Below are 24,518 nucleotides of genomic sequence, written 5' to 3' on the forward strand. Positions count from 1 at the left end.
TAAGCCATATCCGTTTCTCAGGATAAAGGCAGATTGTAATCTATCTTACACACAGTTTCTAAGCGGGCAAAATAATGAAATTTTTTACCTAATTACCTAAGCACAATTTTATTGCTAAGAGAGTAAGCGCTCTATCTCTCTGATAACTATACATAGTGTCTCAAAACTTTTGTCTCAAATTCTGTAACCACAATAACAGTTAGATACAGCTTTGCAGTTGAACTCACAAAACCTGGTCAGGGGACCGCAGGCGCGGAATCTAAGCGTAACTCATAACACTAAATGTATTGTAAAGCGATCGTTACCCCGCTTCTGGAATAGCTCACTAAGAATGCTTGTGTAACTTTTGAACGGAATTGATGTTGTATGTGGTTGATTTCTCTTTAGAAACCGAATCTCATAAATGTGGAAGCATTAGGAAGAGATGAAACAAGTCTTTTCTCATGTGCTGCACAGCCAGACAAGCTGTCACCAACAGAAAGATAACGCCATGTCGAATCATAGGACTTCGTTAAAGAACTGTATAGGTAGAAATATTTTTAGAAGTAATCTGACAATAGTCGTCTAGCCAAGCTTTTGAAAAACATGACAAAGGTAACATCGGTACCCAACGCCAATACCCAATCTCCATAAAATTACCAACTACAATTTCTAGAAAACAAATGAACTAAACAAAAAGCCAAAATGAACCGCGACTATTACAAAGTGTCGTACACGAGCAACCGCATGCCGACCATCTCCGACGATGTCCTCGACAACGTCGTCGACACAGAGTTCAACGCGAACCAGTTCAAGTTGTTCGACGACTTCACGACGGACCTGAGGATCCACTTCAACTCCAGCAGCTTCCGTAGGAGAGGCGACCCGAACGACTCAGGCGTTGATATGGAGAACGGGAATCCGATGGATGACGCCAATGATACTGATTTGGTAAGTTCTTGTAAGTTTCTACTCTAAAGTGTACACTCAGGGACACAAAACGATTTCTAGACCACGGGTGGCACCTATCTCATCAGGTTTTTTCCTCTTGTGTCAATCTTCGCTAAGCGTATTGTTGGGGAAACGAATTCCATGCTGACAATCACCGACCTCCTCGACAACGTCGTCGACACAGAGTTCAACGTGAACCAGTTCAAGTTGTTCGACGACTGCACGACGAACCTGGGGAGCGACTTCAACTCTAGCAGCTTTCGGAGCAGAGGCGACCCGAACGACTTCGGCGTCGATATGGAGAAAGGGAATCCACATAATGACGCCAATGTTAGTGGTTTGGTAAGTTCTTGCAGTCTCCACTGTCATACTCAGGTATACAAAATGGCATCAAGACAAGGATTAATTGCTTCAGGATAGTCCATCATGTCTTCTCTTTTAGCGATCTTGGCTTATTTATTATTAGGGATACTAAATCCATTGTAACAATCAAAAGTCGCCCGAAATATTACGGACACTGGACTTAAGCCTAATTTCTGAGCTACTTTTTACATTACACAAACTGTCCAAAACGTAGTTTCCATTTTCAACTGTGTTCCTTTTTATCACTGATGATCTTAACTTTTATATATAAAAAGATAAATGAGAACACTCAAACACTGCATGGAATGACGAGGGCCATAACCTACCCTAATGATTTATGCCGATGAATGATATGTATGAACATTTATAGTGTCTATCAGAAGTATAGAAAGCTGTATATGAATTTTGGATCCTGTGTTAATTTTCTACGGAAAATCTTCTTGAGAAAAGTTTCCTAAGGTGACATGTAAAAATTGTGAAATCATGGCATGAAGCTCCTTTTATTATATTTAAAAGTACATGTTGCCTAACATGGGTACTAACAAATTACTGGCCAAATTACCTACATAGCAAATAAATAGCTCTCCGTGGGTGGGAGCGACAACTTAATTAACGAAGTTGGCAACTAACCAATCAATAGGTTTCAAGGACCTGCTTCAAAATTATTCACCTTTTCCTAAGTTTGAACGATTCAATTATTTGACAGATGAATAGGGACACGTAAATTAAATACCTACGCGTGATTGAGCTGTAAAATGTAACATGGGGTCGTAACCAAGATAAAAATCGTTGTTCGACAAACGCCAGTTGCAAAGTAAAAATGTATGGCGATGACAGATGCAAACGAAAAGTCACATCATCATTTCAATTAATTTGAGTTTCAATTGCAGTTATCTAAATACCATTGTCACTTAGCTAGGCCCAACCAAAGAGTAAAGTAAATAGGTATATTGCTAGACCCCTAGATCTGTCAGCGTAAACTCTTAACCTTATTGACATTATAAGTCTTTGAATAGCGAAGAACCCGCATGAAACAAAAGCTTGACCTCGAATCAATCAGTCTACAATTAACCGGCGCCACCCATTGTCAGCCGGAACGTCCATTGTCCATTCGTCTACGGTATTGTCACTGACTTATAAGGCTATCCCGTACATGGGACTGCTTGAGAAAAACAATCTTGTACGGGGATAGATCTCGTGCGCCAGGGTCAGAACTACCGAATCTAGAGAGGGCAAACTGAAGGTTGCGGGCGATCATGAGATTAATGTGTTGTCGTATAAATCTTAGACTATTATTTACGTAGCTCTATGAGAATATGGGCCTAAAATTCATGACTTTCATGAGTCAATCTCAAAACAGAAAAAAAACGCAAGACAACATCTGCATAAATATGGATACAATAAATATAATGACGCAAGAAATTGCCTAGTATTCTGGCGCCTCGCCTAAGCTATTAAGGGAGATTGATAACTAGGGACTAGTCGGGACGAAGGTCAAACTATATTGCATGGGATCTAGAACTGAGGTCTATACAAACCCTGAGAAGTTTCCACGGACCGAAAATAATAAAGGTTGTTATCAATGTCGCGCAGATTGGCGGAAGAAAAGGTTTGATTAAATTCGCAGGGATATCATTGGCTGCCCTAAGCCTATCGGATCGTATAATCAATGACCATGTATAGGTACGTATTATTTCTTAATAGTGGCTAAGAGGGAAAGCAAGTTGGAAACACCTGTGTGGGTCTAATGATAGATGATATCCTCAGAGATCTATGCGTAGCAATGAGTCTATAGTTCCTGAATTCTCTCGTATCAGGGCTATAACCGCGAAAATCTGAGTTCGTCAATTGCGGGCATATTTCTCTGTCATGGCTCCTCTACACGATGGACCATCATAGTGGCCCACTAAGCTGGGCCAGCGTGTAGAGAGGGTAGTGGTGTCGGATGGCTTATGGCGCGCGGGATGGCGATGGGATGGCCGCGGTGTCGGTTTTTCGTCCGCACATCAAAGGCAGTGGACCAGCGATGGCTGTCCGCATCTACACGTGGCCTATCCCTCAGTGCGTGCTCGAACGCGGTCGAGTGAGGACGTTCGTGCTGTGTATTATTTTGATTAAAAATGACGAGTATGCGGCCGCATCACGAAAGAATAAAGTTTTTAGAGTTATATCGGGGAGAAAGCGTAACATGGAACCCCAAACATAAAGACCAAAACTATAGAAATAAGGTAGCAGGATATTAAAAAAAAAAGTTTTTATAACAAATAGTGCACGAATTAATTAGAGGATTAGGAAAATTACTTATACATTACGCAGACATCTGTATATAGAGTACATTCACAATTTAAATAAATAAATATACCAATAATAAACGAAATTAATATTAGATACCTACATATCTAAATATACATACATAAATTATACCTACATATCTAAATATACATAAATAATATATACCTACACAGCGGCACATTAAGGAAGAGACAAGTAATGATTTTTAGTAGGGTTTCAAAGCTTTGAAGAGTTTATTGCACAAATTTAAATTGACTTAGGCGACAACCTGTGTGGCCTAGTGGGTAGTGACCCTGCCTATGAAGCCGATGGTCCCGGGTTCAAATCCTGGTAAGGATATTTATTCGTGTGATGAGCATGGATATTCGTTCCGGAGTCATGGATGTCTTCTATGTATTTAAGTATTTATACATATGTATATAATATGTATATCGTTGTCTAAGTACCCACAACACAAGCCTTATTGAGCTTTCCGTGGGACTTAGTCAATTTGTGTAATACTGTCCCATAATAAGTAGTTTATTTATTTATTGCGATGGATAGATAACATCCACCATAATCTTCTACGTCATTTATTTTTAATTACTTTATTATTGTGCAGATTAAGAAAAGGTTGGTACGTGGCGTATAAATAAATTGCTGCAGCGGCTAATGCTCCCACGTCCATCTTGGAAAACGAATGTGTGGCGTGTCAGCCATCGCATGGCCATCTCGCTGGGCCAGCGCTGGGCCATCGTGAAGAGGAGCCATCACTCTAATTACATCTTAGTGAGAGTAAAAGAGGAAGAGCCCTCTTGTATTGTTGATCTTTGAGTTTAAAATATTTTAATAGCCATTTTAAAGCCCGCCAGTTTTGGTTCTTAGGTAAGTTTGTATGCAAAGGTGCTAAGCGAATTGCTGACTGTTCAACCAAGGCAAACAATTAGAATCCTATCTACGGCTTGCAGTAGAATTTAAATAGGATTGATGATTATAATTCAGAGGAAAATAAAAACTTTACGCCACTACTAAAATCTGCCACATAACTCGTATTAATAAAAGCATGTTATTGCATCAACCTTGAACAAACAACCATGGTGCGTACAGAATAAAGTTCATAATGCAAACATTGCTCGTGAGTCATATAGCTTTTAACAGGGTAATCAAGAGGGATATACGTAAATTTGCTTTGGTCGCTGTGATGTGATCATTAATTATATACGAGTATGTCACGTTTCAATGGTCATTTCAAGGGCTCTGTTATGAAATAATTTTCTACGTATTTATCTACCTACCTATACTCGCCCAAAACTGAAAAGAAGCATACAAAATCTTATACAAATTAAAAAATGCCGTATATTTTGTTTCTTTTTACGCCTAAAATTCATCGACCACGTGAAGAAATGGAGATAGATCCAAGTGTTAGTTTTTAATGCAAATCCGACACTAGTAAACATGGTTTTTTTTTTTTACTAATGACATTACTTAAAATAATGACATTCACTACAGTAATTGGAATAAAATTAATTATAGTGTCAGATGCGCATGTTTCAATTTTTATGCACCACAAACTAGATGCCTACCGACTTTTGCACATTTCACAAACTTTGCAACACTTCAGCTTTTTCATATTCAGTGCAACAATAGGCTTATCTCTTAAACACAAAAGCAATTAAACTAACAGCATGCGGCCAAACTAGGAGTGAAATTATTTATGGTAATACGGCGCTGACCTAAATATGGCAGTCCCGTCTAGATGACTGTCGTTTATAGGCATGACGCCACCGCGAGTACGCTGAATGTAGCTTTGTTAACGTTTTTACCCTTTTGCGCCCCCTTCACCCTTGAATGGCAATGATTTGCCGCAGACACGTATATACCCGCAGCGGTAAAATTTTGTGATAAGAAAAATATTTTTATTTTGCATTGTCGACAACAAAGATAAATGTTTATAATATAGGTATTGGTGTGAGTAACACCTAAAGCGAAAAACATAACACCGTGTTACAATCTTACTAGTGGAAGCCGTACGAGCCCAATTTCAAAGAAAAACCGCAAATCGATGAACAGTTTAGCCATTTGGCACACGCATACTGGAGGTCAAAACCAAATTATTGACCCACAGTTCCTAAAAATGTCGCTTAGGACAATTGCTGAGTCATTTTTATTTGTGCTAGAAACCTGTCGTGTGTGGTATTAACATATAATACAATTTTATATTTAATACATACAAGGTGCCCGTTAGCATTGCGAGAGGTTTTAACGGTACATTCCTGATGGCAACAGAAGCAAAAATATTTTATGACTTTTTTGTGAAATTCGAGAAAAAGAATTTTTTTTTTGTTTTTTTTTTCTGTTTTTTGAACACTCCTGTACATAAAACATTATTTTTATTGATAAACACAGAACCTAAAATTAACTAAAAAGTTTCTTTTTTATTTGGGGGTAGCCTCTCGAATACATCTTTTTAATATTTCGATGTCAATCAATAGGTATGTCCAGACTAGACCTCAAAGTGGCAATACCGCAGTCAAAAATGTGTTTTGTACCGACTTAGGCGAAAGAATGATTACGAAAAACAATTAATTATCTCTGAAACTAGGCCTAATCCAGAAAAAAATTATATGACATTTTAGTTTTTAAATATTACCAGGAATGCTTAGTTAAAATATCTCGCAATGCTCACGGGCACCTTGTATATAAAATTACCTTTTAGTCGTATTCGAACGATTGATTATTAATTATCTACCGCTAGAACATTTTGCCTCTAACAATAATAAATAAATAAATAAAAGAGCTTTATTTCTTCCACACATACTTTAAACAAAATAAATATAGAAATTAAAATTAAAATAAAATAATTTAACTTAAAAAATATGTGGGCCCCTTTCGGGTAAAAGCCTCCCCCAAGCTATTCCACTTCTCTCTATCTTGGGCTGTCTCTAGCCATTTTGGACCCGCTGTTGCTACTAATTCGTCAGACCATCTGCCACATGGTCGACCTCTGCCTCTTGAGCCCTGTGGCCCAGGCCATTTTACGATTCTTATGGTCCATCTGTCGTCTCTATATCTGGCCACGTGTCCTGCCCATTTCCACTTTCTCTCGAGTGAGAATGTTAAGGCGTCTCTAATTTTAGTTTTTCTTCGGATATCATCATTCCTTACTCTATCCTTTAATTTTAAGCCTAGTAGGCTTCTCTCCATTCGCTTCTGCGTTATTTGTATTTTTTGCCTGGTTGTGTAATCGAACGTCCAAGTTTGACAACCATAGGTGAGGCATGGTAGTATTTCCGAATCCATCACTATTTTTTTTGGTAGGCAGAGGGAGTTGTGATTTAAAAATTTCTTTATTTGCCCAGTATTTCTTCCAGCTAATTGCTATTCTTCGGTCGACTTCTGTAGAGTTTCTATCTTTGCTGAAAGAGATTTGTTTTCCCAGATATACGTAGCGCTCGACAAACTCAAGAGGTATATTATTTACTAAAATTGGTACATTGTGTGAATTTGTCATTACTTTCGTTTTTTCAAGGTTCATTTCTAGTCCAATTTTTATACTGGCTTCATTAAGGTCGTTTATCATGGTACTTAATTGTAATGGGCTTTCCGCAAAAAGTATAATGTCATCAGCGAACCTTAAGTTACTTAAAACTTTTCCCTTTATATTAATTCCTCGTTTTGACCATGGCAAGTTCGCCATTATATGTTGTAGCACGGCTATAAAGAGCTTAGGGGAAATCGGGTCCCCTTGCCTCACACCTCTGTTTATTTTAAACTCTGTGCCTAATCTGTCTAGTCTCACCCGGCTCGAACTGTTGCTATATATATATTTTAAAATATTTATATATTTTTCATTGATATTTTGTGTTCGTAATGCCGTCCAGATGCTGCAATGAGATATGGAGTCGAAAGCTTTTTTGTAATCAATGAAAGCTATATACAGTGGTCCACGAAATTCCAAGTATTTTTCAATCACTAGGTCTACTACTTGAATGTGGTCCACTGTACTAAATCCGCTCCTAAAACCGGCTTGCTCTATCGGTTGGTGATTGTCAATGTCCGATGATATTCTTTCTAAAAGGCTTGAAGAAAATAACTTGTAAAGACAGGACATGAGACTTATAGGACGGTAATTTCCAATATCCTTTGGATCGCCTTTTTTATACAACAGTACGATTTCCGATTCTGTCCATGACTGCGGAACTACTTCTTCATCCAGTATTTTATTCCACAGCAGCGTTATAGGTGTTAAGAGTAGAGTCTTTGCAAATTTAATACTTTCGTTGGAGATCCCGTCAGGTCCTGAGCTTTTTTCTGACTTGAGCTTTGTTATTTGTTTTAAAACTTCAGATTCCGTGAATTTCTGAACTGAAGAGGTACTCGTGCTTTTTGAAATAACTTCTATTTGTTCAATTGCCTCATGTTGACTGTAGAGTTTTTCATAAAAATCCGTTGCTGTTTTTAAAACTTCCCTTCGAGGTTCACATACGACAGAGCCCGGTTGTAGCGACGGAATCCATATTTTCGATTTATTCAGTTCCTTGTAAGCTTTTTTGCCGGATCTTGATATTTCAAGGTACTTTTGTATTGTATCTATTCTGTGAGAGCTATAGCATTTTTTTATTTCCTTGTTAGTAGCTTTATACAAACTTTTAAGTTCTTCTTTTTCAGATTTGTTCAGTTTCGGTTTGTTTTGTAGAGTGTTTCTTTCTTTCATAAGTTCTAAAGCTCTTTGTGATAAAATATTGCATTTTTTGTGTCGTTCGGTACTCTGTAAGCTTTTAGATATAGAGAGCGTAATTTTCTGACAATATTCACTTGCGCTATAATTGTTGCAGGTCGATATCAGTTCTGGTATATAATTACTTAGGTTGTTAGTATATTTGTCTCGCTCTTCTAATGATTTCAGCGTTGATGAAGTGTTTGAAAACCTGCGCCTGCTCTTTTTTATTGTATTTAAGTTTACCGTTGATCTAAGCATTCTGTGGTCAGACCCGAAGGGGACTGACGAAAGTACCTCATATTTAGAAAACAGGTGTGGTTTTGTGGTTAGAATATAGTCAATTTCATTCTTTGAGCTTTTGTTGGGAGAGATCCAAGTCCATCTATTTGATTCTTTTAGTTTAAACATGGTATTAATTATTTTTAAATTGTACTCGAATGCGTATTGAATAAGTCTTTCGCCGCGAATGCTCCTATCGCCATAACCATTAGGGCCGGTAATTGAATGCTCTTGTATTTTAGGTGTCCCAATTTGTGCATTAAAATCGCCCATAGAGATTATATATTTAGTAAAAGTAGAGTCATGAGCTTTCGCCATATCTCCGTAGAATTTATCTATATCTTCTTGAGATGAGCTTTCAGTAGGCGCATAGGCCTGTATTATAGCGAATAGTGTGTCTTCCAACTGAATTTCGAGTACACAGACTCTTTCCGATATTCCTGTAAAAGTTTTTATGTTGTTCTTGTATTTTTTCTTGATTAAAAAGCCCACTCCATACATGCCTTTGGTTTTGCCTATATGGTAGAAAATATAGTCTTCGTCTTCGATAATATTCTCTCCTAATCGTCGGACCTCGCTCAATCCTATTATATCGTGTTTGATGTTTTGTAATGCCGTTTTAAGCTCTATGAGCTTCTCTTCTGTCGATAGTGACCTTACGTTGTAAGTGCAAATGTTGAAAATTACTTTCTTTGGGGGGTTTTGGTCGAACTCTCCCGCGGTGACCAGCCGTGTTGGGAGATTATTTTTGAAATGTGTGTTTAACTTCTGAATTTTTTGGGGGGGCGCTGTTAATTGCTATTTATCTATATTCTGTTGTCCGTGCTTGTTTTGAAAACTTAGGGCATTGTTTATATTAGGATCTCGAATAACAAACGAGTTCATGTCTCTTTTGTTCTTTTTTACTGGTTGAGTTTGTGTAGTGCGGGCCGTGCTAGTACTCGCCGCTTCTTGAGGTGAGGCGGACAAATTTCTTTTGTTATGACGCTTGTCTTGCGGGCCCTGCGGCTCCAATTTTCCCAGTTTAACAATTTTGTCGTATTTTATTACTGCTCTATTGCCCAATTCTCTTTCTTTCTCTACCTCTGCTTGCAAGATCTTTCGTTTTTCCAAGATTTTTTGTGGGTAGTCTTCTTTGATATAGTATTTAGTTTCTTTTAGATTTTTGGCGTTTTTCAAAATCTCAAGTTTTTTGCCCATAGTTGTAACGGTCAAAATGACTGGTCTCGTTTTTTCTCCTCTCTTCCCTAGTCTCCTTACACATTCAATTTCAGTGTCATTGCAACGTACTCTCATCGTATTATTAATTAAATCAAGTATTGATTTTTGCAAGCCTATATAGCTTTTTTCTTTTTCTTCCAAACCAAAGAATACGATGTTTTTTCGTCTTATATTTCTTTCCAACGCATCGATTCTCGTCTCTTGTTCGCATAATTTATTTTCCAATTCTTGGTTTTTAATTTCCAATTGTTCAAATTTTTTGTTAATATTTTTGTTTATGTTTGTAGTTATGCTTTCTTCCATGGAATTCATTTTTGCTTCCAAATCCGCCTTTTGATTTTTAAGGTTTGTTTCAATGGATTTTAATAATTTCATTATTTCAGCATTCTCCATGATTTCTAAGTGTAAATCTAAAGCCCAAAAACTATATTTAACCTATTGGTGTCCACGCCCTCTATCGTACTTTCCCAGTATTAGAACCTCGCTTATTGCGATCTATGAACTGATGCGTTATTCACGTAGTTTGTACCGTATTTCATAGATGGCGTTGTTGTTAAAAGTGAGTGTCCAGCCCGGTCAGCTTATCTCTTATTTTTAATTTATTCACGTATTTATAATCGAAAAATAATGTCACTGTCCTTAATTTAAGAGAGTATCACTTAAGTTATATCACTAGTACATAGTTTTAGCACGAACACCAAAAAAACATCTTAAATTAGTCCAAAACATTATCACTTTTTTGCCAACTCATTGCTTTGTTTATTTACATTTTTGTTTAATTCACTTGCCGAAGTTTGTAGATAACACTAAGTCCGCAGAGTTAGAGCTCAATAGTCCTTTTTAGTACACTTTTAGACCATAAAAGCAATAAATACTATTTATTTTTTATTTTCACAACGAGAGAGTACACAGATTGGTATTGTTAGCAACAGCGCCAATACTACTTCTAACAATACTTAAACAGAAAATGCATCAGTTGCGTAACTCTCCGTTACATTATAATTTATTGTCATCCAGTGGGAACTCATTTGTTCAACTGGTGACGTCACCGCGGTTTTATGCGTCATGTCACATATGGTGCAGGAGTGCTGATGTCGTTTGAAAAAACGAAACAATGAATTACTTACTAGTTTATAGCCGTGTGACACTGACAATTAGGGTTAAAATGTTTACTCTGAACACATTTTTCACTGCTTGATATTATTATTATTAATCATTTATTTTCATAAGACACGGTATATAGTTGTTATATTATAATAGATGGCAGGTTCGCTCTTTGATATACATTTCTGTCAGTTAAGGTGGTTCGATTTTCATACAAAAAACAATCGCTATTTATTAATTAATTACACAATATTATTACATAAATAGTTGCGCATCTATCTACTTTCGAATATTCATTTGCGCTAAATTAATAAAAAAACTTTGTTTCATACAGAAATCATGCAATAATCAACGTTATATTTTTATAAATTTTACTCATGTGTGTGTGACAAATGTCGTGTACAAATACATTGCGGCGTTGCCACTCCATGCAGCGGCGCGACGTTGCGATGTTTGACGCGTTTTTAGCTGACTCTGTCGACACTGACACTCAGTGTGACCAGGCGTACGATAATTGTCGTACATGTACGATAATTTGGGCCCCGGTATGACGTAATGTTCCAAAGAGCATTATCGTACACTAAAGTACTCTAATTTCAGCTCTTGGATGATGCCACCTTAAAAGTCTAGTAATTTGAAGCAAAATATGACACTTTCTCTCAGAAATATGCTAAAATTAGTATCTTTTGGTGTTCGGCTCCTTGGTGTAAGTTTAAAGTTTAAAATGTCACAATTTCCTGTATACCGTTTGAGTCTATCCCAAAAATACACAAACATAAACAGATTTTTTGCGCAATTTAGACGAAAATTGTCTTTTTTTTATTATTAATTGGAAGTTTAAGCTTATTTTGCAAGACATTTTTAGGGGCTGCCTTTTTGATTGGCGTACGATATTTTTTTCAACGGTACAATAATATTGACACTCAAGTACGATAATTCTCTTCCGCTCACCTGGCAACACTGCTGAAACTTGACAGGACCTGGGGGCCTACCGCGAAAACCTAAATTCGCAAATTGCGGGGATCTTTCTCTTTTACTCTCACTAAGACGTAATTAGAGTGACAGAGAAAAATGCCCGAAATTGACGAATTTCGATTTTCCCGGTAACCGCCCTGGTGCTTGAGGTACTTGATAGAAATCAACGCTGCCGCATGTTTTGAATTGTGATTTTATGTGTTTTTGGATTGAAAATGATAGCAACGTCTAAATCAAGTTACAAAAATCATCGATATTCTGGTCCGCGAAAAACCAGGAAAAGTGTAACTGTAATTGGAGTCTACAAAAATGACCAATTCATAGAAAATATGACCTAGAAACTAGTTCACTTTTACAAAACTCAATTTTGCCCGAGATTGTACTTAGGCGAATACCTAAGGGAGCTAAGTGTATTGATCTTGAATAATTAGTTGGCTAATACATATATGACTCCAACATGATATGGACATTTACATCATAACTATTATACCTAGTTGGTTACTAAGTTCTGTTACTCGATTTCTTTCTTTCTTCCTAGCGTTGTCCCAGCATATTGCCACGGCTCAATGGAGCTTGGGGTCCGCTTTGACAACTAATCCCAAGATTTGGCGTAGGCACTAGTTTTTACGAAAGCCACTGCCATCTGACCTTCCAACTCAGAGGGTAAAACTAAGCCTTGTTGGGATTAGTCCAGTTTCCTCACGATGTTTTCCTTCACCGAAAAGCGACTGGTAAATATCAAATGATATCTGTTCTGAAGTTCTGTTACTCGATTTGCAACCTCTTTATTTCCGTTAAAACAAATGCTACCGAAAAAATAAAAAATGACATAATGTGGTGGATTTGTGAGCTATAATTATATACCACACATAATTATCTCGTCGTATCTATAATGAATTGGGGCCTAAAAGAGAATCGTATTCCAATTTTTTGAAACGCTTGTATTACTTTCTATATTAACTAAAAGTTGCCATAAAATTCAGCTTTTATACTAAAAACGGCTTTAAATATGTTAAATTAACAAAATATATTTTGACAGATGCTTTCGCGCCCAAAACGCTCTTTGAAAATTGTGTGACGTCACAGTTTATGGTTTGACACATAACTACATACACACGTAGAAGATACGAACTGTCAACTGATATTTGTCATTTGTTGTTAATCGCCTAACTGTCAACAGTGTCAATCCGAGAGTTGTGACGTCATCAGAATCTTCAATGACGTTTCGAGTTTGGTCACGTGACGTGTGCAAGATATTTTAAATTCAATATTTACAAAAATATGGTCATTACAGGTCCCCTAAAAGTAGTTTAACATGTTCTTATAATCCAAAATAATCTTTTGGGATACAATTATGCCCTAAGATTTGGGCACCCGCCAAACATGATTTTGGGTGTGTCATACTCAGGGCTAACACAGATTCATTTCTGTGAAAAAGGTGTGAAAACCGGAAACTGGAAACCGTTCTCGAACCAATAGTGAAGCCCTTAAGCCACACCCTATTTCAAAACCAGCCATGGATCTTTGAACAGGACTCAGCTCCTGCACATAAGGCAAAAACAACTCAAGCCTAGTTTCGAAGGAACAAAATTGACTTTATTGCCCACGAAGACTGGCCGTCCTCCAGCCCAGACCTTAACCCCCTGGATTATGCCATATAGCAGGTTATTGAGGAGAAAGCCTGTGCTAAACCCCACACAAATCCTAACTCCCTCAAGCGGGCCATAGTTAAGACAGTGACGGAATTAGACATGACAATCGTGCGTGCCGCTATTGATGATTGGCCTCGTCGTTTGAGGGCCTGTGTCAAAGCCAGAGGAGGCGATTTTGAATGATATTGTCATACGTAATTCCTGATTTTGTGTACTTCATTTTAATATATACTTTATTAAACTTTCGTTGGTATATTTTATGTAGATAAAGATTATTGCAGTAACAGAATTTAATAACCAACTAGGTAGAAAACAATGAAATACATAAACACATAAATTGGATATGATGTGATCCGTTGAATGAAATTGACAATAAATAAGATAAATAAATAATTTTCTATCTCTAGGCATTGTGTGAAACTTCTAGTTGTGTCAAAATATCGGGAAATCAATAATATAAACAAACATGGTAAATATCTCATTTCTTTTTATAATGGTTATAAATAGAAGGCCATGCAATTTTGTAACTCACTGTAATTTAATTAAATGTATCGTAAAAAAATGTTTTAATTCTACTGTAAAATAGTACCTACTTTTTTAAAGGCTGGGCAGTAAGGGATTGCTTTAATTTTAGAACAAAACAGCGTTTTTTTTTTAATAAAATACCGGAAAATCTGACTTACAAATTTGGACTTTCTTAGGTTCATTCTACTTAGAATCTTCTCCACCCTAGCATTAAAAAAAGATATCCTAAAATATCCATACCATTACGTCACATTTTAGTGTGAAAGAAATTTCAATGTAAAACTAAAATTTCAATACAAATTTTCGGGTTTTTTTAGCACGAGGATTGATTATGCTAGTGATTCTGAGTTGGAAGAACCCAAAAATATCATGATGTGTGAGATTCAGATTTTTAATATTATTATGGAAAACGCTCATATTTCTCATAAAATAATTTATTAATAATAGGTAGGTACTTGATAATACTGATAACAAAAAAAAAATTAATGAGTCTCGAACCCACATCCTCTTGCATGTATTTCCACGTACATACCGCAACGCTATTGAAGCCTACTCACGCTGTGCCAAATTGTCTACTACAAGGATCCCAGTAAGACTGTTTGAATGTGTGAGTGATACTTAGAAATAGAGTCAAGAAACATTCTGTCGACATTAAGGGGTAGTTTTTGTACAATGAAGTGTTCAATGTTTGTTGTAATAGTTCAATATTTATTTAAAGAGTGCGCTAAACATAATTTACAATATAGAAATACCAAGACTACTCCACAAAAAAATTAAAACTCAAAATTTGCAATTGTGGCGCCATCTAGTGAGGTTTAAGCTTTGGGTAACCTAGTCGAACCACCTTAAATATAAACATGCTGTATTATTCTAACTTAATAACTAAGCCATAGAGGAACAATTTGACAGAGGCCGCGCCCGCGCCACTGACGACCAGTTGTGACACTGCAATGGCGGACGGTTTCAGTGTGGGGTCGTCCAGAAATCATGTGATCATATTTGGCTTATTTTTGATCGCATGATTTCTGGACGACCCCTGTGTGCGTGTCACGAATGTATATCTAGACGGATTGAGTACATTTTCTCTAGTTTGGTACGAACACCTTTCTAGCTCGGTGATAAGATTCAATATACTATGGCAAAAAAAGTGGTAGCATCCTCCAGTATAGGTAGGTACAACTTCATGGATTAATATCGTATTTTACGAAAGATAACGTGATAATTGTTTAACTTATGTATGAAAATGTATCCTGTCTCTTTTTTTTCTTTCAATCGGTATAATTTTTGAAACATTTGACCACGCATGCCGGCGTATTTAATATTTTTCTTCGAACAATTAATGCACTGACGTCTCAATTTGACTGACGGCAGATTGGTGGATCAGGGCATAGAGATAACTGTCAATGTTTGTGTGTCACGCGTAAATACTACAAAATTGGTGGATGATGGAATCCTAGTTGTTTTAGCGAAACTACGTCCTTATTATTCTAGGTCCATGAACTAAGCATGCAAAATTAATTGTAATTATTCTAATTCATATGATATAATAGGTTACATATTTGACTGACAAGTCAATCCGCTTTATTTTTGAACTATCTAAAACGATTTAGTTGCTATGGAACTTAAGACGAAGACGTTACGTACAAACGTAGTCCTCATTTCCCTTTTTGGATATAAATTTTTTTTTACATATTTTGACACAGTTTGTTGTATATATCGACCACAGCTATGCTTCTACTTTAGTTTTATTTTCGAATTTTAATTATTATAAAAGCTTGAAGAATTTTAAACATTGTATGGAAACTGTTTTTCGCTCCTAACATTTTCAAAAATAACAAAATCAAAAAAATCTAACGGAGGGTCATAGCTATTGTAAATATACATCAAATTATGTAAAAATATATTCCATAATGTCAATATTCAGAAAAGAAAATGGGGACTACGTTTTTTGTATTTAGAAGCGGCCGTCACCTTTCGTCACGATCGACCTACGTTACGAATTACCTACTCTTGGTGGTATCTAGTAATTTCAGATTAATTGAATAGGTATGAAAAGTATAGGCATTTTTTCTCTAGTGATTTACATATTAGTAAATCAATTTATTTTAACTAACCTTTTTCATCTAATCGTAATGTGCACGCGACGCGAGTTACCGCATGTGACGTGAGTACGAGTAGAACAGGAAATGATATATTTTTATCCTTCGGCCCTTATTAGTTATTTGAGTTAACAGTTAATGTTGTTGTATGTGACACACGTTTCTATTCCCGTTAGGTACACATTTAGTGGAACCATAGCTGGCCAAAATTATAATTTTTATTAGACACACATTTGGTTAGTAATGGTTTATGCAAAACTGACTGTCTAAAGATTGTATCATATTATATCGGACAAATAGGTTTATTTTTAGATATAGGCCATGTAGCGATCCAAATATTTGTAATATATTCTGATAAGCCAGAATTAACCGCAAAGGATCGATTTCTCATACAAATTTAGATATTCGCGCCTTTTTTACTGACAAAGTTGGCTTGTCTGAGTATAATTGTATAATAAAGCCATACTTAATACAAAATATTTATTTGTAATCCCTCATTAATTGATTTAATAATTAAATTAAGATTTTACAATTCCTGAAAATAGGCATATTTCTCACGCTCACTCTTTCCAGGTTTTAAAGCAGAAAGAAAGTTCGAATGAGTAAATATTTGTTTGCCCACCTACACATGAGTCGTATAATTCTGTTGTAGAATTAAAATTGCGTGTAAACGGCGGCGTTTTAATGAGGTAATAAAAATAGCACCGACCTACACACGGGCGCGTACGGTCAACCTTGACCGGGAGTTTCATGTTTAAGCTTTAAGCCGGTTGCCATGCCGCCTTCACCCATTTCTCCTTATAAGGTGTACTTTTGGCACTGAGGAACCGGCTTTCATTTGTATCTCCCCCATTTACTGAGGCTATCGCAATGTAAGGCGACATGTTCCAGAATATTTTTTAACAGTTCAATTTTACTTTGTTACAGTTGGAGAACGAAGTGATGGTAGACCCCTGGAGCAGCATGGACTCTTCAAATTCGCCGTTAACTGACTCCGTACCATCAGCCAGCGATGACTGCACCCCGTCCACCTCCAGCGAGCCGCCGCGGAGTTCGCAGGATCCTTCCCCTCTGTCTCCCGAAGCGCGCCGCCCTATTGACTCAAAACACCCCAAACCCCCTCAGACTCTACCCCCCAGAACGGACAAAGCGCGCTCTCGGGACCTCACACTAGCCCTGGATTCCGACCCGCTCCCTCGCCGGCACTTCCTCGACGACGATTACCAGAACCCCTCCAAATCTAACATCGAATGTCGGATCCCCAAACCACATTTCCTCGACCACTCGCCATCGCCCGATGAATTTGACGAGCGCAGCGACATCACCAACCCCAACTTCCTCGACGACGAAGCCGAGGACGACCAAGCGCAAAAGAAAGCCGGCGCCCTCCCCAAGAAAACCACAAAGACTCCCACATATTTACCTCAAGAAGAACGACCGCATAGGACTAGTTACCGGAGTACGCTACATTACGGCTTAGAAAATGCGGCGAGATCTAGTGAAAGAGACAAAAGAGCCTCGCAGCTGTACAGAGGGACGTGGCCCGGCGAACGGGACATTTGGACCGGCCACGACTCCGCCAGCGTCCGGAGTTTCTCCAGCAACGGTTCGGCCGACGGACACCGGCCCTCATCCAATTTGGATAACAAAATGGACTGCGTCATCTCTCTCATCTCCCTTCTTAGCTTATCGCCAGAGAACAACGCCGACCTGAGCGGACCTTTACTAGAAATGAGCAGATCAGTAGAAAGCTGTATCGCAATGAGACAAGCCGGCTGCATACCCTTACTAGTGCAACTGATCCACTCTAAAGTACCTAGAGAGACGCGAGACCGCGCCGCAAAGGCGCTGCGGAACATAATCCACACTCAAACCGATGACAAAGCCGGCAGACGAGAAGCGAGAGTCTGGAGACTACTCGAACAAGTCAGAGAATACTGCTACATCTTAGAAGATGTCGTAGAAAACCGGAAAGAAGGGAAAGATGTTATTGAAGACGATGGAACTAAGCATCCAAGTCAAAGCGTGGCTGCATTGATGAAGCTGTCCTTTGATGAGGAGCATAGGCACGTGGTGTGCCAACTAGGTGGTCTACAAGCTCTTGCGGCGTTAGTGAGTGGAGACCAAGCAGCCCACGGGAGTAGAACCGATGATAACACGTGCTTGACGATGAGGAAGTACGCCGGCATGACGCTGACGAACCTGACGTTTGGTGATGGCAACAACAAGTCGTTGTTATGCTCGTTTAAAGAATTCATGCTGGCGTTGGTGGAGCAACTGGAGTCGCCCAACGATGACATGAGACAGGTATGTATATGCTTTTTGAAACTGTTAATAGTACGAGTTAACAAACTCCTGTTTAAGAAACAAGTTCGTTTTTTCCCAGAACGTGCAAGTTGTGGAATGAGCTACCTTCTGAGGTGTTCCCCTTGCGCTATGACATAGGGTTCTTCAAGAAGCAGGTTTTTAGGGTTCTCAAAGGTTGGCAACGCATAAGTGGCTCCTCCGATGTTGCTTATGTCCATGGGCGGCGATGACTGCTTCCCATCAGGCGGCTCGTTTGCAGCCTATTACATAAATAAATAAAAAGTAAATGAAAGAAAGACCAACGAAGAAAATAGATTTCTATTTGCAATGGTGGTTACGTTGTCACACTCGTGTCATTCGTCAAACGATTTATAGTTGTGTTATTGATATTGAATACCATTCTCGATTTCATGACGCATTAGAACTTCTCAAAATAAGTTTGTGATTTTTCCATTGTCTCAGTACTTGATATCAAACATCTCAAGTAAAATGTAACATGCCAAATGCTAATCACATAAGTATAATAACGCTTCATTTCGTTCTCCATCAGGTAACCGCTGCTGTACTGCGTAACTTATCGTGGAGAGCGGACACCAGCAGCAAGCAGGTCCTACGAGAAGTCGGAGCCGTGAAGGGCCTAACCAAAGCGGCCATGACGTGCCAAAAGGAGGCCACCCTCAAGTCTGTACTCTCTGCCCTTTGGAACCTCACCGCCCACTGCTCCATGAACAAGGTCGCCTTGTGCTCCGTCGACGGGGCTTTAGGGTTCCTCGTCGATATGCTTAGCTACGACTCCCCCACCAAAACCCTCGCCATCGTCGAGAACGCCGGCGGCATCATGCGGAACGTCTCCAGCCACATCGCTGTCCGCGAAGATTACAGGCAAATTCTCCGCGAGAGAAATTGCTTGAGTGTCTTACTGCAGCACTTGAAGTCCCCCAGTCTCACCGTCGTGAGCAACTCCTGTGGAACGTTGTGGAACCTCTCCGCGCGCTGCCCGCAGGACCAGCAGTTCCTATGGGACCACGGAGCTGTGCCCATGCTCCGCAGCCTCATCCACTCCAAGCACAAGATGATAGCCATGGGCTCCGGCGCGGCCCTCAAGAACCTCCTCAACTCCAAACCGGGAAAGACACACATCATCTCGCTAGACAGCACAGCGAGAACCATGAACCTGCCTGCTCTGCCTACACTTGGAGCTAGGAAACAGAAGGCTCTCGAACAGGAGTTAGACCAGAACTTAGCCGAAACGTGTGACAACATCGAACCGGCGACCTCCCCCACTACAAGCAACAGGGACGAGAAGAATCTCTTCACGGCCACCGAGCGGCAGATCGCCATGAACCTCAACAGAATGTCCTCGAGCTCGCCTTTAATGGGAGCTCTGACCTCACAAATTTCACTCAGCCACAGCGCGCATCTCGCCAGTTACCTCAGCTGCAGTAACACGTTGCTAAAAGGCGCTTTAGTCACTCGATCCACCACAGGAAGCTCTACTAACGTCAATCGTTCCGACAGCAAGGATTCCGTCACGAGCGCTCATTCCGACACAGTATTCGAAAGGGTCATGCGCACTGGAAAAGTCCCCGTACCAACACCAAGAAACAAAGACTTGATGAAGAGTGAAACAGGCGGCGAAGCGTTTAAAATGACCTCCAAACCTTTAGCCAAAGACGGTTTCCTGCGATACCCAACTCAACCCCCGATACCACCACCAAGAACGACCGACATGAGAACCAATTACACAGAGTCTGGTTATGACGTCGATCAAGACTCTTGCGACCAGCCTATAGATTTCAGCAGAAAATATTCGGAAACTAAAACGAACGAGCTGGATCCGTCTTTAGCTGAAGGCAAACCCAAAGCTACGAAAAAATACAAGAAAGACAGTCCGAGCACCTTCGGAGACTACCAAGAGACCGATTTAGACCAGCCAACGGATTATTCCCTCCGCTACGCTGAGCACCAATCAGAAAACGGTTCAGATATCTCCGAGCCGGCCGGCCCGTCCGTCCACGAGGACACTATCAAACACTTCGCCACTGAGGGCACTCCGTACGAAACCCCCATCATTTTTTCCACCGCCACCTCCATGTCTGACCTTAGAGTCATAGGCAAAGATGGGAAACCAAAATCAACACCAAGCGTGAAAGAAAACCCTGAAGTCATGACGCATTCGGATGAAAAGGATACTTGCTCTATAGAAGATCCTCCGAGACACGATAACGACAGAGCGATAGTCACTCCCCAAAACCCTGAGCCGATCCCTGAGAAGCGAAGTGTGTTTGACACGAAGTTCAGTTCAGGGATGATAAGTCCAGAGAAACCAGTGAACTATTGCGACGAGGGTACTCCTGGGTACTTTTCTCGAGTTAGTTCATTGAGCAGTTTAGGAGAGCCTACAGAAGAAGACAGTTTGGCGAAGAAGAATGCAATGGCTACTATTAACGTAGAGCCGAGCGTTCAGGACCAAAGCGCCAGCTCTTCGAAGGATAAAGAAGGTAAGAGATCAGTATATTATTAGTAGAGAATAGAAATAAATTACCAGTAAAAGAGAAGACAAAAAATAGCTTAGAATGAGTAGAATAGAAGTTAGTTGATTGGTTACAAAGTTCGTTTGGTCACAAAAAGTACCTAGTTGCACAATAACGACACAGTGTTTTGCGTACGTAATTACTGGAAAGAAAAAACTAATGATCCAGAGATCAGTGAGAAAATAGTTGCAGTTGTATTTGTCATCATAATGTCCTTTTTCAATTATGAGATTCCAAGCCTGATTATACGTTAGAGGGAGCAAGCGATATTGCTATTTCATATCTGCGTCCCTGACGCACACGACCTCAGCACGCATGTAAAATCAGGCTTTAGATTAATATTAGCAGAAACAACCTATGATAAGCACACTACTAAAGATGTGTAATCATAATTTCTGATCCCGTCTGTTTATTTAGCTCAACTGTGTTTTAAATTTTTCCAGGTTCAAAAGCGGTAACATTCGCAACGGACCCAGTAGCAGGAAGCTCACAACCTTCCACGCCAGGCCGCTTCGTAGAAGACACCCCGCTCATGTTCTCTCGCTCGTCCTCTCTGGGCTCGCTGCCTGAGGCAGACGAGCAGCCGGACCAGGGTTCGGTGCTGTCTGAAGTCAGGTCAGTTCAACACACAACGGACCCAGTAGCAGTAAGCTCCCAGCCGTCCACAGACACCCCGCTCATGTTCTCTCGCTCGTCCTCTCTGGGCTCGCTGTCTGAGGCAGACGAGCAGCCGGACCAGGGTTCGGTGCTGTCTGAAGTCAGGTCAGTTCAACACACAACGGACCCAGTAGCAGTAAGCTCCCAGCCGTCCACAGACACCCCGCTCATGTTCTCTCGCTCGTCCTCTCTGGGCTCGCTGTCTGAGGCAGACGAGCAGCCGGACCAGGGTTCGGTGCTGTCTGAAGTCAGGTCAGTTTAACACACAACGGACCCAGTAGCAGTAAGCTCCCAGCCGTCCACAGACACCCCGCTCATGTTCTCTCGCTCGTCCTCTCTGGGCTCGCTGTCTGAGGCAGACGAGCAGCCGGACCAGGGTTCGGTGCTGTCTGAAGTCAGGTCAGTTCAACACACAACGGACCCAGTAGCAGTAAGCTCCCAGCCGTCCACAGACACCCCGCTCATGTTCTCTCGCTCGTCCTCTCTGGGCTCGTTGCCTGAGGCCGACGTTCCTTAAAACGTTCGCGTCCTTATAAAACTCCTAAACAAACCGGTATTTACCGGTATTTTAAAAAACCGGTTCCGAGTCTTGGTCCTAAAGCACCTCAAAGGCGCAGAGGGTCTTAGGGCGGTTTCAGACTAGCGTATTTTTCTGCATGTATACAGTCGTTTCGGCGTTACCAGCTTACACGCGCGTTGCATTTCCCCACATTTGGTTTTTATGAGCTTACACGCGCGTCACTATTCCCTACATTTGGTATATACGAGCTTACACGCTCGTACGCGCACGCTTGTATAAAACGCTACCTAATCTGAAACTGCCCTTAGGCGCTTGTCACATTGGATGCGATTCGCACGTCGTCGTGCGAGCGGGATCTCGCTATAATACGCATATGGCATTCTCTCGCTCAAACATCGGAGCTTAGCGCTATAAGCTAAGTGCTAAGCACCTTAACCTCGCGCCACACCTTCCTATCTTCAGCGGCCTTTCTGGGAGCCTACCGCAAATTGCGAGGATCTTTCTCTTTTACTCTCACTAAGACGTAATTAGAGTGAAAGAGAAAAATGCCCGCAATTGACGAACTTCGATTTTCGCTGTTTTAGCCCTGGCCTCGCTCCAGTTCAGTCCGACCGCTCGTAGCTCACTTTCGACGTACCGTCGTTCAGTGGCAGAATGCCGACTATTTGCTAACTATTCCATCAATTGATCAAATAACCAAATCCAACCAACTAGACAGAATAAAACAGATGGCTTATTTGTGTGATTGTCTATAGCCGGCTGACGTCGGGCTGCATCTCGCCGAGCGAGATCCCGGACTCGCCCGGCGCGCCCGCCTCGCCGCGCGGCGCAGACCCCGCCTCGCCCCCGCCAGGTATCAACCGTACTGTCCTCCTAAATCCCAATGTCCTTTCAAAAGGTCAATTTTAAGGCTAATATTTTAAAAACATTTCTATTTACAACTGTACTAAAAAAAGAAACAATAAACGAATGGAATGTACCTCAAAAAATGTCCATAGAATACTATTTTCAAAAATACAAATGTTTTTATTTTGAGGACCTATTGTGAAATTTTTTAAGCGTTTCCTATACTCTGTATCTTTAGGTATTTAAATAAAATTAAACATATTTGATCATGTAATGTTTTCATCTACCATCAACTGGCTTAAGGCGACATTTCAAAATTCAAAATTTTATTCTGCAAGTAGGCCTCAAGGGCTCTTTTACAAGTCAATACAACATTTATAGTAACATCATATAGTGACATGAAAAATACATAACAACATTTATAAATACAACAGCCAATACCTGGGTAAACATTACATTATAATAATCTTAAAATAATTAATTAATACAATACAATAGAGATGTATAGTCTCTATGGTTAAAAACACATTAAATCTGGAGATTTGAGGGTAGATATTGTTTACTTTTATTTAAATACCTAAAGATACAGAGTATAGGTACGTTTAATACGTTCGTATTTTCCGACAATCATATAAATATTTTACCATCATATTTATATGATTAAAATTCATGAAACAGCTCAGTTGGAGAAAACAAGTTTTGTTATCTCCAAAAATAACGCCCTGTTGTTTTTACCCGCGTGTGCCTGTTTGTTCATCGATTAAGGTGTTACATAAATTTGAACCTTACTCTCTATCACGATATAGTTGCTTTTTAAACAACATTGTTGTTTTGCCACGTGCCTAACGCTTGAGCTGACCGCTCTGCACAAAATAAACGAAGGCTGTTTAACAGATTAGAGTCAGAGGCGTAAAATCATTTCAGAAAATTCATATTATAAACAAGGGCTTGGATAATTCATGACATCAATTTCAACTAACGTGAACTGTCCTCAGTATGCGAACCGGAGTTGGACACCCGCGACTGTCGCGAAGTGTCCGTGTTTGAGGAGCGCACTTCGCAGTTCATGGTGGAAAACACTCCAGCGCAATGCTCCCCACCCAACCTGAGCAGTTTGAGCAGCCTCACCATCGAGGAAGAGATCAAGGTCAGTGTTGAAATACCTGTTGTCTGGACAGAACAGGAAGGTCATTTGTACAAATCTGGTCGCTCAATCGTTGAACTTGTATGTACCTGATGAGTAATGATTCTGATGATAAAAAAGAGTCAAAATTTCCGTAAATTGGGACTAATTATTACTAATTGCTTGGTCTAGGCTAAATAACGTAACGATCACAACTATAAATTATTTGCAGCCATCACAGCTCAGCTTGAAGCTGTCGAGCGAAGCCAAAGGTTCCAAGAATGACGGCAACGAACACTCGCCTGCACCCCGAGCTCTCCCTGTGAGGACGATCAGTGAACCACTACGAGGTTAGTAGTTTATGCCAAGTTACTGGCAAGTTCCACCTCGGT

General features: G+C 39.9%; 1 protein-coding gene across 7 annotated transcripts in view; it reads left to right on the forward strand.

Annotated features, from left to right (window-relative positions):
* Positions 1–24,518, forward strand: part of LOC133515750 (adenomatous polyposis coli protein-like) — a 91,327-nt gene that overhangs the window by 54,292 nt on the left and 12,517 nt on the right. For 4 of the 7 annotated variants that reach the window (XM_061848329.1, XM_061848328.1, XM_061848331.1 and 1 more), the window contains 6 exons: positions 17,067–18,446; positions 18,997–20,947; positions 21,424–21,595; positions 22,913–23,010; positions 23,999–24,150; positions 24,359–24,476. In XM_061848329.1, the coding sequence (XP_061704313.1) occupies positions 17,067–18,446; positions 18,997–20,947; positions 21,424–21,595; positions 22,913–23,010; positions 23,999–24,150; positions 24,359–24,476 (3,871 nt within the window). Of the gene's footprint in view, positions 1–655; positions 931–17,066; positions 18,447–18,996; positions 20,948–21,423; positions 21,596–22,912; positions 23,011–23,998; positions 24,151–24,358; positions 24,477–24,518 lie in introns of all 7 variants that reach the window. The other 3 variants (XM_061848326.1, XM_061848325.1, XM_061848327.1) reach the window with 1 other exon arrangement.

Source organism: Cydia pomonella, chromosome 3 (genome assembly GCF_033807575.1).
Source record: "Cydia pomonella isolate Wapato2018A chromosome 3, ilCydPomo1, whole genome shotgun sequence".
NCBI lineage: Eukaryota > Metazoa > Arthropoda > Insecta > Lepidoptera > Tortricidae > Cydia > Cydia pomonella.